This window comes from Ailuropoda melanoleuca, chromosome 13, assembly GCF_002007445.2.
Source record: "Ailuropoda melanoleuca isolate Jingjing chromosome 13, ASM200744v2, whole genome shotgun sequence".
NCBI classification, from domain to species: domain Eukaryota; kingdom Metazoa; phylum Chordata; class Mammalia; order Carnivora; family Ursidae; genus Ailuropoda; species Ailuropoda melanoleuca.
The window spans coordinates 6,601,305-6,616,990 of record NC_048230.1 but is presented as its reverse complement, the minus strand read 5'-3'; the positions used below and the strand labels follow the sequence as shown (position 1 = coordinate 6,616,990).

Genomic DNA, 15,686 nt, shown 5'->3' with positions numbered 1-15,686 from the left:
TTCTTAATATACAATACCATGTCTTCTATAAATCGTTATTCCCATGAGGTTTGAAAACACATAGCAAACTAGTTAAAGACTGGGACAGATCTAGAAGTCAGCAGGGGAAAAAAAGTTATTTCAGAAAACCAGGGCAGGAAGTTATAGTAGCTGAGCAAAGAAAAGAACACTATTATTGCTTCTTTTATCTCCCACTTCCCCTTCTGTTACCCTTTCTCAAAACAGTCCAAAAATCTGTCTAAAAATGATGTTACTGTCGTAGTACTTATCATAGTGTCCTAAGGAAAGGTTAAATCTAGAGCTGGGGAAAACCAAGAACAGATGAAATAATTTTAAAATAACCTATAATTCTACTACTTACTGACAACCACTGTTAACATTTTGGTATATCCTTCTAGACATATTATTTTGCATAATTGAGGGACTACTCTATATGCAGCTTCCTACCCGATTTTTTCTCTTTTGGTTAGTATTATGTGGTGCATTTAGCAACTTAGGGAGCATTTGTTGGTGGTAGGCTGACATGTATTGACTTAGGTATGCCGAAATACTAGAAGCAACGCTCTAAGAAGCAAAACTAAATAATCAATAGGCAAGGGTGGGGAGGAAAAGCTGAACACATATTTGTGTGCAGAAGACCACATGTTTACATTGGCTTTTCAGTCGTCTTTTCTCAAATAAGTCTTTTCATAAATGTCATTAAACATGGCACCCTGAAAGCTGCTTATTGAGTCCAAAACTCACTTGAAATAGAGGATATAGATGAGAATTAAAACATGTATTCCGAATCAATAATGTTAAAATCAGTGATGTTAATTAAAAAGTGTGTGAATGTCACAGAGGTGCCCAGGTTTTCTCTGTGTAGATGTTTCTTTCAATGTAATTGTAGTATAGGTGTGATTTTCATAGAGAAAGGGGCGCCTGGGTGGCTCAGTCAGTTAAGCCTTCAACTCTTGGTTTGCCTCAGGTCATGATCTCAGGACTGTGAGATCGAGCCCCATCTTGGGCTCTGTGCTCAGCACAGAGTCTGGTAGAGGTTCTCTCCCTCTCCTTCCTCCTTCCTCCTCCTCCTCTTCTCTCTCTCTTTCTCAAATAAAAATAAATAAAATCTTAAAAAAAATTTTTTTTAAAGATTTTATTTATTTATTTGACAGAGATAGAGACAGCCAGCGAGAGAGGGAACACAAGNGATGTGGGGCTCGATCCCATAATGCCGGGATCACGCCCTGAGCCGAAGGCAGACGCCTAACCGCTGTGCCACCCAGGCGCCCCTAAAAATTTTTTGATGGAGAGTGGCACCTGAGTGGCTCAGTCAGTTAAGCGTCCACCTTCAGCTCAGGTCATGATCCTGGAGTCCTGGGATCAAGCCTCAGGGTGGGCTCCCTGCTCAGTGGAGAGCCTGCTTCTCCCTTTGCCTGACACTCCCCCTGCTCGTGCTCTCTCTCTCACTCTTGCTCTGTCTCAAATAATAAATAAAATCCTTAAATTTTTTTTATGGAGGAAAACTATTATCGTTATAAATCTGGTAAATAATACGGCTAATTTATGATCCAAAAAGCCAAATGAACCACTTATGTATTCAGGTATTTTACTTTGTTAGCATTTGCTCCTATTTGCCATGGTATCTTGAGAAACATATTTTTTTTGGTCCTCACTTGCCTTATCTGTACAGTGAGGATAAGGATAGTACCTACTTTGCTTGGCCAGTGTTGGAATTAAGATGAGGAATATATTTAAAATGCTTAGCATCATGCCTGGGACATATAAAGTGCTGAGTAAATATTAGCCATAATAATAATACCAATAAATATTATTGTTATTCAAGGTGACATCCCCCCCCACTTCTCCAAATGGTAAGTTATTCTTTAAATGTCTCCTGTCTTTCCCAGCAGAATGCCCTTTTTGAGCTCAGATGGCAGTTTGTGGCTGTCCCTCTTATGTAAGAACTTAATACATTTTATCGTAGTTACGTGTGCATGCAACTAGCTCCTTTACCAGAATGACAATTTTTTTGAGGTCAGGCCCATGCTTTATTCATCTTTATAATGCCGGCTCCTGGCACATACTAGACCGCAGTAAATATTGAATAAGTGCCCTTATGAATGTTGTGGGTGTGATTTTGCAGACATTCTTTTTAGATTGTTCGCGGTCTTGATTAAATGCACCCTATTCCTTAATGCAGATAATCAAGAATTTAACTTTTGTTTTATCATATGGTTTGGTTATTTTTTGCTACAGAATAAACTATACCAAGACTCACGGGCTTAAAAAGCAATCTTACTTGCTTACTATTCTGGGGATCGACTGGGGCTTGGTTGGGCAGTGCTTCTGGTATTGCTGGCAACACTCATGTAATTGCAGTCACATGGCATGTAAGGCTGGAATGTTCAAGAAAGGACGTTCACTTACCTGTTTGGAGACTTAGTGGCTGCAGGACTCTGTTGGAATGCTGGCATAGCTGGGGCTGGATGCCAGACTTTTCCCTTCCTCCCACCCTTCCCACTCGTCTCCCCCTTCCCCTCTCCAGAAGGGTAGCCAGATGTCTTACATGGTGAGTCAGGACCCTCAAAAGTGCAAAAGCAGCGGTTGCTAGGCCTTCTGAAGGCCGAGGGCTGGAACCGGTGCAGCCTCTGTTCCACTCTGCAGCTGTGCACTTAGGCCTGCACGGGCTCATCACAGCCCCGCTGTGTTCTCGGGGAGAGGACTGCACAATGATAGAGTATCAGGCCTGTGGTTCGTGGTTCACGGGGGCCGCTAACGAAACAGACTACCAAATCATATAATAAAGATTTTCTTTCTGAATGCTTTCAAATAGGCCTTAAAAAAAAAAAAAAAAAAAGCCTAACCATAAGAAAGGCAAGAAGGAAATGTAGCAGCACTTACGAGTCCATAAGTGAGTCATACACTTCAAATTCTCTGTCCCTTTATTAGCTTTCTGATGTGGGCATGTTTATCTCTCTGACTCCAGTATGTTACTCATCTACAGATGCTTTCTTCGTAGGGCTGTGGTAGCATTTCAATGAGGCCATGGGTGTAAGTAGCTGGCACACAGTAGGTATTCAGTAGATGATAGTCGCTGCTGTGTTATTATTCCCGTCACCATCAGCAGCATTGTTTTCAGTTACTCATGTCTTAGTGTCAGTGTGAAGACACATAGCTAATGCGGCACGTTGCACATGAACTGAGAAGAAACATTTTGGTTAGCTTAAGAAACGTTTTGGTTAGCTTTTTCAATTTCAGGTGACTATTTTATATATTTACTTTGTCTTTTGTTTTTGGTTATTATGTTCTTGTTAGCCAAGTGTTTAAAGCCCGTATCTAATTTTAAAATAGTTTTGGGGCACCTGGCTGGCTCAGTGGGTGGAGCGTGCGACTCCTGATCGCAGGATTGTGAATTTGACCCCCATGTTGGGTGTAGAGATTCCTTAAAAATAAAATCTTAGAAATAAAATACTTTTAGTTTCCTATTACCAATTGGGAAAATAAATTCTTAAATGAAGCTTGGAGGATAAAAATTATTTTCTTCTATGAAGTCATAAAAATGCATGTTTCAGAGGAGATAGAGGAGATTCTGGTTACTTAATTTTCTAAAATATGCTATTATATTTATTGTATTATATTGATACAGCACCTGTATATTGCCACTGAAGACCACAGATGTGGTCAGATTCTACATAGGTTTTATCACTTTTTTAGTAGCTAAACTCTGGAGGAAAGTATGTCAGTCACTTTGTCTTGGAGGACTCTGAAGTATATATTTACTAGGCTTTTGCAAGCCTTAGTATCGATGTGTAAACTTGATGACTTTTTGGCATTTTGTGATCTGATCCTCATTAAAACTTTAAAATACAGTTGCTTAGGGATTAGGTTAAACTGCAGTAAAGGTAAGTTGTTGTTGTTGTTTTTAAGATTTATTTATTTGAGAGAGAGAGAGAGTGTGCACACACGAGTGTGCGTGCATGCGGGCGCTCAGGGGGAGGGGCAGAGGGAGAGAGAGAGAGCCCCAAGCAGACTGTACAAAGTACAGAGCCTGATGCAGGACTTGATCCCATGACCCTGAGATCATGACCTGAGCCTAAATAAGAGTCGGACACCCAACTGACTGTGCCACCTAGGTGCCCCAATAAGTGTTTTAATGGTCCATTACAGTAGAGGCTTTAGTGGAAAATTGGTTTGAGTATTATTAATCAGCATAAACAGTGTGTATGACAGTTTCCTTTTTAAGACCTTGAGTTATCATTTGTAATCTACTTAAATCTACTTTGCTACTAACTGTCGCAGTTGTTTTGCCCTAGAATGGCTGGGTAGCATTTGGGGCTATGTGGTTGTCTACCACATGATTCTTGATGCAAGGATAAGAAACACAAGTTACAGCAGGAAGTGTTTGCAGTCAGTACATAATTTCCCAGGTTTGCCTGGGAACTCCTGAAAATGGGAAAAGTGGAAAGGCCGTGGTCCTTGGAGTCAGACTGTTTCCGGCACTGTGAAGCCTAGGGAAAGCTATTTGGCTTCTTCAAGCTTCACCCTCTTCAATATAGACAGTAGAGTCCCACCTCTCAGAGTCATTGTGGAGTTAATGAGCTGACAGTGCACACATGGACCAGGGTACCACATGAAATAAGAAGAAACCCACCTAGCAGTGAAGTCCACATGGTTTAGTTTCATTAACCCAAGCAAATAAGACAGCAATGGTTGGTATCCTATGAACGAAAGGGACTACATTCATAATGGAAGTATAGGAGGTGGACTTGGAAATGGAGTCTCCCTGCCCCGTCCTCGCACTGCTTTATGTTCACATGCTTCCTCTTTTTCTTTCCTCTGGGGTTCTGAAACAAAAACAAAACATAGTTGAGCTCTGAAACTGTTGGAGCTTTTGAATTCTTTCTAAAGAGGAAATTGACTTTACCTAACCAATGCACTTCCTGTGTGTGCTGTATCCGTTAAGAGTGAGACACGACCTCATTGGTATACTTCTCAACTGCAGAATTTCCTCTTGGTGGTGGGGGTGTGAACTGTATGACAGTGTTTCGACATGTGGTCTTCATTTATTTTGGTATCTGTACGGTCTGTCGTGATTCACCTGGGGATCTTGTCTAAAATGTAGGCTCTGATTCAGTAGTTCTGGGTGGGGCCTGACAGTCCGCATTTCTAGCAATATTCCAGGTGATGTTTCAGAATCATAAGGCATGCTCTTCTTGGTTCTTTAAAAAAGGTCTTAAACATGGACACGATCAACTTCATTTTTATTTAACAGCATTTATTTGCCAGGTGCTATGTATGTTAGGATCTGAGTCTTAAGGACCCCACAGGTGAGTAATGAACCTGAACATTTTGAGTACAGCCCCCTCCCTTTTCTTTTTAAAATTTGGCTTGGGTTTATTTCACAGAAGCTCCCTAGTAACTGTACAGAGACTAGTTAATTAAACTTATATTAGGGTCTCTCTTTTTCTTTATGGTTTAAGGAATTCCTCCACTTACTGCGCACACACTACTGTAAGTTACATTACCGTCAAAGGAGAAGAAATTATTTGCATGCTCCTCTTCAGCCAATCAAACTGTTCCTTTTTTTTTTCCGTATTTTTTTGTACTCCTTGAGCATTGACATCTTGTTTTAACATGGTCGTGAACAGTTTTGGAAAACAGTTATGTATTCTGCTTTTTAAATTTAATATTAGAGAATAAATAGAAAACTTTTTCAATTTCTCTATTAACTGTTGAAATCCTGTGCTTTGTGGATTTCTTGGACTTCAGACACTCTTGGAAAGGTAAAGGTAGCAAAAGTGTTAGAGTAGTAAATGTAATGATGTCATCATGAAACTAATATGATAATGATATGCAAAGTAAAGTATGTGTTTGCTTTGATTCAACTATTTGGCGTTTAGAATTTTCCTGTTAAGTGAGAGTGAATTGTGTGTTGTCTGTAACTTTAAAAAAAAAAAAAAGTGTTGTATTTGCGTAGACAACTGGTTTGTTTTCAAAATATGTGTGAGCTGTAAAGATTTCCCTGTCCTGTCTCCCAGAACAGCAGCTCTTAATCTGAGCTCTGTGGACCTGAGGGCAGTGTTTCTCAAAGTTGTGGGCTGTTAAATCACAAGTATGCTTGTGAAAGGTGAGCGCTCCATCCATACACTCCAGCTCTCCTCGAAGGTTCTGGATCAGTAGGTCTGGGATGGAGCCTTGCAATCTAAATTATATCAGGCAGCCTACATGATTCTTCTGCAAACCAAGTTTCAGAATTACTGCTGCAGGCAAGCCATGGTTGAGATTTGAGGGAATTCGTAAGTTCTGAAATCGAATTCATTTCTTTAGGGTATGGATTATTCATTTTACTGGGAAGAGAGGGTCTGTAAACCTCTCACTGAGATTTGCAAAGAGGAACATGACTCAAAAAAGATTAAAGTATTGTCCCAGAGGTGTGTTTTCATGAACATTCTCTGCCTTCTATGAGCCTCTTTGAATTTTAAATAAATTTTTAGTTTTCTCTTAGTATAATGTGGGCATTTTATCTGTTAGGTGATTTTTTTATGGCTTTCTTTTATTTATTTATTATTTATTTATTTTAGAGGTGTGGAGGAGCGGAGGGAGGAGGGGCAGAGGGAGAGGGAGAAGGAGAGATAGACTCTCACACAGATTCCACGCTGAGCGTGAGTCTGACACGGGGCTCCATCCCATGACCCTGAGATCATGACCCGAGCTGAAACCAGGAGTCATACGCTCAACTGACTGAGCCACCTAGACACCCCTATATTATGGTTTTCTGATTTACCATTTATTTACTACTTTTCAGTAAAATGAATTTTAATCCCCTACTAATTTAAAATATTTTTGTACTGAAACAGACTGTTGCCAAGAATTACTTTGTGCAGATAATAATGCTTTCTAATATTTTTAATTGGGAACAACAGTGTGCCCATTATTTTACCACATATAATACATAGATTATTTAATCCTATTAACAGCAACTCCATGAAGTAAGCATTATATTCATCTGACAAACAAGGAAATTGGGTGTGGAGTGCTTAATTAACATGACCAAATTGTCGTAGTTTGTAAATGATGGAACCAGGGTTTGAACCCATTCTGTCCTACCTGAAGGACAGTACTATGCATTTCTGCAAGTTTGTGCAAATAAATCGCATTCAGTGTGTCAACAAATGGAAGATGACCGTTGTGTAGTGCTCTGGGATTGTGGCTGATGCCTGTGGGTGAGCCTTTCCTAGAGATTCTGATTCTGAGTTTTTATGTTCTTTCTTTTCAGATCAAAGAGAGTGCATCACAGACAAGAGATGTCCTCAAACAGCATTTTAATGATTTAAAGGGAACTCTTGGGAAGCTCCTGGATGAGCGATTGGTAACCCTTTTGCAAGAGGTGGACACGATTGAACAGGAAACCATTAAACCTCTAGATGACTGCCAGAAGCTCATAGAGCATGGAGTTAATACTGCAGAGGACTTAGTCCAAGAAGGTGGGAGTCCAGGGAGCCTATGAAGTGGGGGGGCACATTCAGAGTGACCCTTTGCTGATTTCTCAGGGTGCCAGCAGGCTTCTTGCCATCCATGGGGCGCTTAGAATGTTCCTACCTCGGGATAGTTTGTAATATAGGATGACAGATAGACAGTGAGGTATGTCAGGGTGAGTGCAGTTGAAGTGTTCATTATAATCGTTTACAAAACAAGGCGTAAATGGTTTTTCTCAATGGTTTTATGATAGTATCTTATTCACTGTTACCACTGTGATTTTAAGGTCCTTTTGAGTCTGTTCAGATGTTTTTCAGAGTGTTCAGAGAATTTAATTCCATTGCTAGTTTTAGAAGGTTAAAAATTATGATTGGTGTTTACTCGTGAAATGTGGTTATATATCCATCTGCAGTCAATTATTGTGCCTAAAGCATGCTCAGATCTTGCCTTGCTATCTTCCTGTCTTCATGTCCACTTTCCTCCCTTCACATACATCTTGGCAAGTACATTAAATAAAAAGGTAATGGTTCTGCCCTTTGGGGTTCACAGCACAGTCAGAGGCATACGTGCTGAGAGAGATCTAAGACCTACAGGAGCACAGAAGGGAAAGCACCCGACTGTGGGAGAGTGTAGGATAGCTTTCTGTGGGAGGAGTTCCGCAGACGCTTGAAGGAATTCATTAAGCGGACAAAGGAAGAAAAGGAGGTAACAGCACGATTTGAAGCAGAAGTAACATCACGGGGGCGCCTGGGTGGCACAGCGGTTAAGCGTCTGCCTTCAGCTCAGGGCGTGATCCCGGCGTTATGGGATCGAGCCCCACGTCAGGCTCTTCTGCTGTGAGCCTGCTTCTTCCTCTCCCACTCCCCCTGCTTGTGTTCTCTCTCTCGCTGGCTGTCTCTATCTCTGTCAAATAAATAAATAAAATCTTTAAAAAAAAAAAAAAAAAGAAGTAACATCACGAGTGAAGTGAATGGCGTATCAGGGGTCCATTGAAGTATTTTAGGCAGCAGAGTTACACAATCAGATTTGCATTTTTAAAAAGTGACGCTGCCTGCAGTTTGGAGACTGCATCAGAGGTCCTAAGACTGGAGGTCAAAGAGGCTGATTAGGAAGATGGAGCATTAATCCAGACAGGAGATGAGGAAGGCAGCGAGCTTCATCATGGTGGAGCTGAAGTGGAACTGATTTTAAGACTTTTCAGAGATAAAATGATTGATGATTTTTACCGATCAATGAGTGTTGATTATTGGTGATTGCCTGGAGATAGGTTGGAGAATAAAGGGAAGGCTTTAGGATGACCCAAACCAGCCGGATTTTGGATGACCAGGTCGAATTGTGCTGTTTACTGACATAGGAAACAAAGGAGAAGGCGGGGCTTCGGCGGGTATTTTGGGGATGTTGAGTTTGAGGTGCTCCAGATGCCCAGAAGGTAGTCAGGCAGGTGGCGTGTGGCGTAGGAAAGAGATCAGTATGGCAAGGTGGCAGTTGAAGGGTTGTACATCGAGTCTGAGTCCATGGGAGTAAGTAAGTCTTCCAAAGCCGGTGTGTGATACGAGAAGAGAGGGTAGCAGAGGGTGCCAGCATGGAAAGGACAATTGAGGAAAAAAGTGCCAGAGCCAGAGACTGGAAACCACCCATCCTGCACTGAGTGCTGTGAGTGGCGTGGGATGAAAAGGGTGCTTGGCTCAGAAGGCTGTCCCTCTAACTGGAAATTCATCCCCTTTTCGTCCCATTTAGAATGTGGCACTGCTGTTATCTTTACATGCTGATGACATTTTGTCCCGTCTTCAGTGAGAACTGCTTATTTGCCACTGACCATAACAGAGCCTTTGAGAGAATTCTTTTTAAAGTGTTTTTCCCTGGAGGCTTTGCATTTGGAAACAAACCCAGAAGCAGTTCACAGGTCAGGAGCGTACACCCATCACCCTGAGGACTAAGATATGTTTTTATTTTAGAAAATAAATCCTTTGAGGCACAAACTTGTTTGTTACAGCATCTGATGCTTAAGCGTTTTTATACTTCAGAAATATTTTGAATTTCAATCTTTTTTCCTCCCTCCCAAGGGATAAAGTCTTATTTATGGAATTTTGAGGATTTGAGGCAGTGTTCAACATGTGCTGCTTTCCTTTTGGTGAGGGAGAATGTCATGTTATGTGGTCCCAAAAAACTTGGGTCCCTCCAGGGCACATTCAGAGGGAAAAAGCGTTCTGGTAGTGTTTCCTTGTGGCTGTGGAAGGACATAGAAGTTGGTCATTTTTTAATGCCTTTAGATAGCTTTTCCTTTTTATTTTTCTGTGGAATAATTTCTAATATGTGATATTCTTTTAGGAAAACACCTGTATCATTTGACTTTAGAAGACCCCTTGCCCATGGGGCGTCTGGGTGGCTCAGTCGGTTAAGCATCTGCCTTCGGCTCAGGTCATGATCTCAGGTCCTGGAATCGAGTCCCGCATCGGGCCCCCTGCCCAGTGGGGAGCCTGTTTCTCCCTCTCTCCCTCACCCCATTTTCTCTCTCTCAAAGAAATAAGTAAAGTTAAAACAAAAAGAAAGAAAGAAAGAAAGAAAAAAGACCCTGTGCCCTATTTTTCTATCAGGGAAATATTTGTACTGGCTCCTGTTAGAGTTCTGTAAATAAAGTTTCTGTAGGAGAGATGGAAAAAAGGACCTAGACCTTCTCCTTTGTGTAAAATTGGTTGACAAACCAGATTTCTTTGTACAGAGCAGAATCTTTCACCTCTGCTAAAATGTTACCATTATGTACCCCTTTTCTTTGTGAGCTTCACCTTAGGGTCACTTCTAAAATAGTTTCTACTTTTACTTTTTGGAAACTTGACTATGGAATCACTTAAGAGTTGTTTGCAAGTAAGCCGGAGACCCACCTAGACATGGGCTGTAGTGATTACTTTATAATGTGACCGTTTTTTGCTGTATTTATTCTCTCATTCCTGATTGTAGGGGAGATTGCCATTCTTGGTGGCGTAGGAGAACAGAATGAAAAACTGTGGAACTTTACCAAAAAGGCCTCACACATTCAGTTGGACAGGTAAAGGAGTTAGTGCCGTTCAGGCTTAGTTTTAAGCATTTAAACTGCCTGCTTCGCGTGCCCTCCCGCCTTATTAAAGATTCTGAGTAAATGAGATGGAGAATATATATTTCAAGGTTCACTGCCCAATACCAGTATTAGTGGTATGAAATAGTTGCGATTGTAATTTTTGGTATAGTATTACTGTAGATTTTCTTCAATTCTAACGTGTAAGAGAATTATTAAGTTTTAGAAATTCTGAACATACTGAAAGTGAGTACACCAGATCTTTTGGTATGAACTTGACAGTGGTGATCCTACCAATTTTCTCTTTTCTTGTTTATATTTGGGAAGAGAATCTTTATGTAATGTCTTCCAAAGCCCCTACTGCCATTAGCATTATTTCCTGAGGGCTCCAGCCTCATTATGTAGTAGGTGACCGATCTAAACTATGCTTCATATTTTTAACCCTCAGTTAAAAGCCTCATAAACACATAAGCTTTGTTTCCCCAGCTTACCGGAAGTGCCTTTACTGGTTGATGTGCCTTGTTTGTCTGCTCAGTTGGATGACTCGATTCTGAACATAGTGAAAGATCACATTTTCAAGCATGGAACGGTAGCATCTCGCCCACCAGTACAGATCGAAGAGCTCATAGAGAAACCGGGAGGCATCATTGTTCGATGGTGTAAGGTGCGTAATTAAGAATCGTAGAAGTGGCTTCAACAGTAATGGATTTGAGATCTGAGGGCCTTTTAGATTTTTTTTTATTAACTACCTTTGAACATTTTCTTCTCTTCACAAACAAAAGTCCCTTTTGCTTTACAATTAAAATCACAGGGAACTTGAACGCAGGTAGCTCTTCCAGTGTGAGGTAAATAGTTTTGAAGGTACCTTTAACAATCTCTGTATCACAACAGTATTTCCTGTCACAGATTTCCCAAACTTAACCCTTAGTAAGTTGAAGATCTCTCCCATTTCTGTTTATTACAAAAGCCAAAAGATGAGAGCGAATATTAGGTATCTGATGTTTTCTGTTCCAAACTGAAGTAATACTTCTGAAATAAAATCCTAGGGGCACCTGGGTGGCTCAGTCAGTTGAGCATCAGCTCAGGTCATGATCTCGGGGCCGTGGGATCGAGCCCTGCATCGGGCTCCCTGCTTAGCCGGGAGTCTGCTTCTCCCTCTGCCTCTGCTGCTCGCCCTGCTTGTGCTCTCTCTCTATCAAGTAAATAAATAAAATCTTTAAAAAAAATCCTAAAATTTGGTTTCTTCATATTCTCAGCATTGCTGAGAATTTTCTGTATTAAATCATGTTATGTATATGAGTTACCATATTGTAGATAGAAACCATGTCTGAATGAGTCATAAGTGTCCTGGCTGTTGAAAGATACATCGTTCAGAGTGGGTGCTCAGCTTCTATAAATGATTGATTTTTCTTAAGTGGATTTTTAAAAAAGATTTTATTTATTTATTTGAGGGAAAGCGTGCACCCAACAGAGAGAGAGAGAGCATGAGCAGGGGGAGGGGCAGAGGGAAAAGGACAAACACTCCCCACTGAGCCCAACACAGGACTCGATCCCAGGACCCTGGGATCATGGCCTGAGCCGAAGGCAGACATTTAACCAACTGAGCCACCCAGGTGCCCCTAAATGGATTTCTTTTTTTAAGATTATTTATTTATTTAATTTTATTTTTAAGATTTTATTTATTTGAGAGAGAGAGCATGAGAGTGAGAGAGATGGAGAGAATGAGTGAGGGGAGAGGCAGAAGGAGAAGCAGACTGCCTGCAGGGCAGGGAGCCCAACGGGACTTGTTCCCAGGACTCTGGGATCATGACCTGAGCCTAAGGCAGATGCTCAACCGACTGAGCCACCCAGACGCCCAAAGATTTATTTATTTATTTGAGAGAGAGAGAGAGAGAGAGAGAGAGAGAGAATAGGGGAGAACGGCAGAGGGAGAGAGAAACTCAAGCAGACTCCCTGCCAAGTGTGGAGCCCAACATGGGGCTAGGTCTCAGCACCCTGAGATCAGACCTGAGCTGAAACTGAGAGTGGGAAGCTTAACCCGACTGAGCCACCCAGGCGCCCGTTAAATGGATTTTTTTACTGAAGCTTTGTTACAGAAGAAAGAAGTAGAGATGTTTTTGTTGGTTCAAAACAAAGACCCTTATTCAATTTTTATTCTTTTCTCTGTCAGTGGATCTAGAGTTTCCAGGGTTTTTTTGCTATAAACATTAGTATTCATGTTCCCTTGTGTCCATGTGTAAGAATTTTCCCTCAAGTATATACCCAGTGAAATTATGAGGTCCTCGAGTATTGGATCTGTACTCTACTAGAAATACCAGATTATTTTCAGTGTGATTGTACCAGCGTTTCCTTCTATCAGAGTTCCTGGTACTCTGCATCCTGACCAGTACTTGGTATTGTCAGACTTCACATTTTTGCCAGTCTGGTATCTCATTTTGGTTTCAGATTCCATTGTCCATATTACAAATTTGGTTAAATGCTTTTATTTATTTTTGCTTGCGGATATTTCTAATTCTGTAGAATCCTTATTTGTGCCTTTTGTTCATTCTCTTATTGGGTGGTTTCTCTTCATTAAATTTTAAAGGAGTCCTTTATATATTCTGGTTATTAATTATCTTGGTTTTGTGAATGATGTAGTTGTGGGATTCTTATCTTTGAATTTCCAATATTTTATCTTTGGCCTTACGGTATGGAAAACATGCCATTTCAGATTGCCTGGGTGGCTTAGTCGGTTGAGTGGCCAGCTCTTGATTTTGGCTTAGGTTGTGATCTCACGGTCCAGAGATTGAGCCCCGGATCAGGTTCCGCACTCAGCAGGGACTCTGCTTGGATTGGAGATTCTCTCTCTGTCTCTCTCCCTCCGTGCCTCCCTGCTCATGCTGTCTCCTCTCTCTTATAGAATGAATAAATAAATCCGTTTAAAAAAAAAAAAAAGAAAGAAAAGGAACAGAAAACATGCCATTTCTTCAAAGGAAGCAGAGTTCTGCAAATCAGACTGGGAAGTATAGAACACTGGGAAGTAAAGAAAAGAAGGGCACTAATGATGGCACATTTCCCGTGACCTTCCTGAGAGTAGCCCGTATTCAGCACGTGGGCTTCTGTGCTCGGCCCCGGAATTCTTAAGCCATGCTGCCGAGATAAACCGTTCCCTGATTTGTCCCTTACACAGAGCCTTTCTCCTTAGGTGGATGACGACTTTACAGCCCAGGATTACAGGCTCCAGTTCCGCAAGTGCACTTCAAATCATTTTGAGGACGTATACGTAGGCTCTGAAACTGAGTTCATAGTGTTGCACATAGACCCCAACGTTGATTATCAGTTCAGAGTCTGCGCCCGAGGAGATGGTCGACAGGAGTGGAGTCCGTGGAGCGTCCCCCAAATGGGTCACTCCACGTTGGTGCCTCACGGTATGCTGTTGCCTTCTCACTCCCGACGCGTAACCGTCTCAGGACGCGGGCACCCGTGTGCAAGGCGGCACGCTGACAGCCACGTTTGCCGACGGTAAAACCTGCATGGCTGACCACAGCGTGGAACACGTCCTGTTCAAATTACTTCATGGGAATTTTGAGACATTTTCATCAGTTCTTGTCTCCAGAGTCCAAAAATAATGCCAGGCAGGATTATTAGCATCCCCTGAATCCAAAGATTTTAAGTGTTATGACAGGATACTGATTAAAAAAAAAAAAAAAAAAAGATACCGATTTTCCAAATCTTCAATGACTATCCGTATGGAAGTCTTATGATTTGAAATTGGTCTGTCCTGTATTACTATTTTAAAATATTGAGACTCATTTGTTAACTGGTTGTTGATCAGGTTGGAATAAGCTCAAACAATTATGCTTCTCCTGATTTCATTAGATGGGAGATAACACTCACTTGATCTTGCATCTGTTCCTGCCAGAATTGTGCAGGAACAGACTCACACGTTTTTTGTGATTTTTAGGATTCACCAGGATACCCTGTCACTGAATCTGACCCTAAGTGCCCATGACCCCTAAGTGTACCCTCTTCCACTTCCAAGTTTTGTTTAATGTGTCTGTGTTGAAGATACTCCTCAAAGGTTTTAATAATGTTTGATATCTTTGCTTTCTATAAAGAGTGGACAGCTGGCTTTGAGGGGTACAGCCTGAGTAGTCGAAGAAATATAGCCCTCCGGAATGATTCTGAGTCCTCAGGTGTGCTCTACTCCAGCGCTCCAACCTATTTCTGTGGGCAGACATTAACATTCAGGCAAGTAGACCTTACAATGTCTGTTTGTTGTGCCTCAGGCAGTAAAGTGACGTGCATGGAACACATACGAGCTTGGATGCCAAGTAGACCTGAATTGATTTCATCATTTATAGGCAGTGCTACTTTGAGGAGAGTTCCTCATTTCTCTTTGCTTTGGTTTTCTCATCTGTGTTCATAGAGCTTTTATGAAGACGAACTGAGATAAAATATGTAATGTGCCTTGCTTATACCTGATACATAGCACGCACTTAGTATGTTCGTGTCTGTTTTCTTCTTGGGAGATAGAGGTAAGTAGACTGCCTCTCAAAAGTCAATTGTAAAAAAAAAAAAAATCAATCGTAAAAAATCAGAGGCCAAGAATTATTCTTTGTGAATCAGTATGAGCGGGTCTCTATGAGAGACAACCTGTTAGTGTAAACGCACTGAGAAACTGAGAATCACATACATAACGTATATAATTCTCTATAAAATATATGTGTACATACATATATATGTATATAATTCTCTGTAAAATAAAACTGAAAGCAAGCTCTCCTACCAGCAATCAATTTTCTATTTCTTTATCCGTGTCTTCCTGTATTAGAATAATTTCCTTGTTTTCATGTCCTGAGATATATTCTCTGTGGTCCTATTTTTTGAATAGCTCTTCCTAGAAAGCAAAGCCCAGTTTTTTGTTTGTTTGTTTTAAAGATTTTATTTATTCGAGAGAGAGGGAGAGTGAGAGGGAGAAGCAGACTCCCTGCTGAGCAAGGAGCCCGACATGGGGCTCGATCCCAGGACCCCAAGATCATGACCTGAGCCGAGGGCAGATGCTTACCCTACTGAGCCACCCAGGCGCCCACAAAGCCCAGTTTTGATTTGGAAAATCAGGGTAGCAAACTCTCCTCTAATTTTTAGGTCTTGAGATCATGAGGTTTTATGGTGAATGCGTGCTCCAAGTTCCTGTTAA

The 15,686-nt window shown here is 41.3% G+C and overlaps 1 protein-coding gene across 1 annotated transcript in view; it reads left to right on the top strand.

Moving 5' to 3' along the window:
* The window catches only part of CRLF3 (cytokine receptor like factor 3), a 34,718-nt gene that overhangs the window by 4,563 nt on the left and 14,469 nt on the right, over positions 1-15,686 (top strand). The window contains exons 2-6 of the mRNA XM_034641366.1: positions 7,259-7,466; positions 10,414-10,501; positions 10,994-11,171; positions 13,692-13,914; positions 14,605-14,737. Of these exons, the coding sequence (XP_034497257.1) occupies positions 7,259-7,466; positions 10,414-10,501; positions 10,994-11,171; positions 13,692-13,914; positions 14,605-14,737 (830 nt within the window). The remainder of the gene's footprint in view (positions 1-7,258; positions 7,467-10,413; positions 10,502-10,993; positions 11,172-13,691; positions 13,915-14,604; positions 14,738-15,686) is intronic.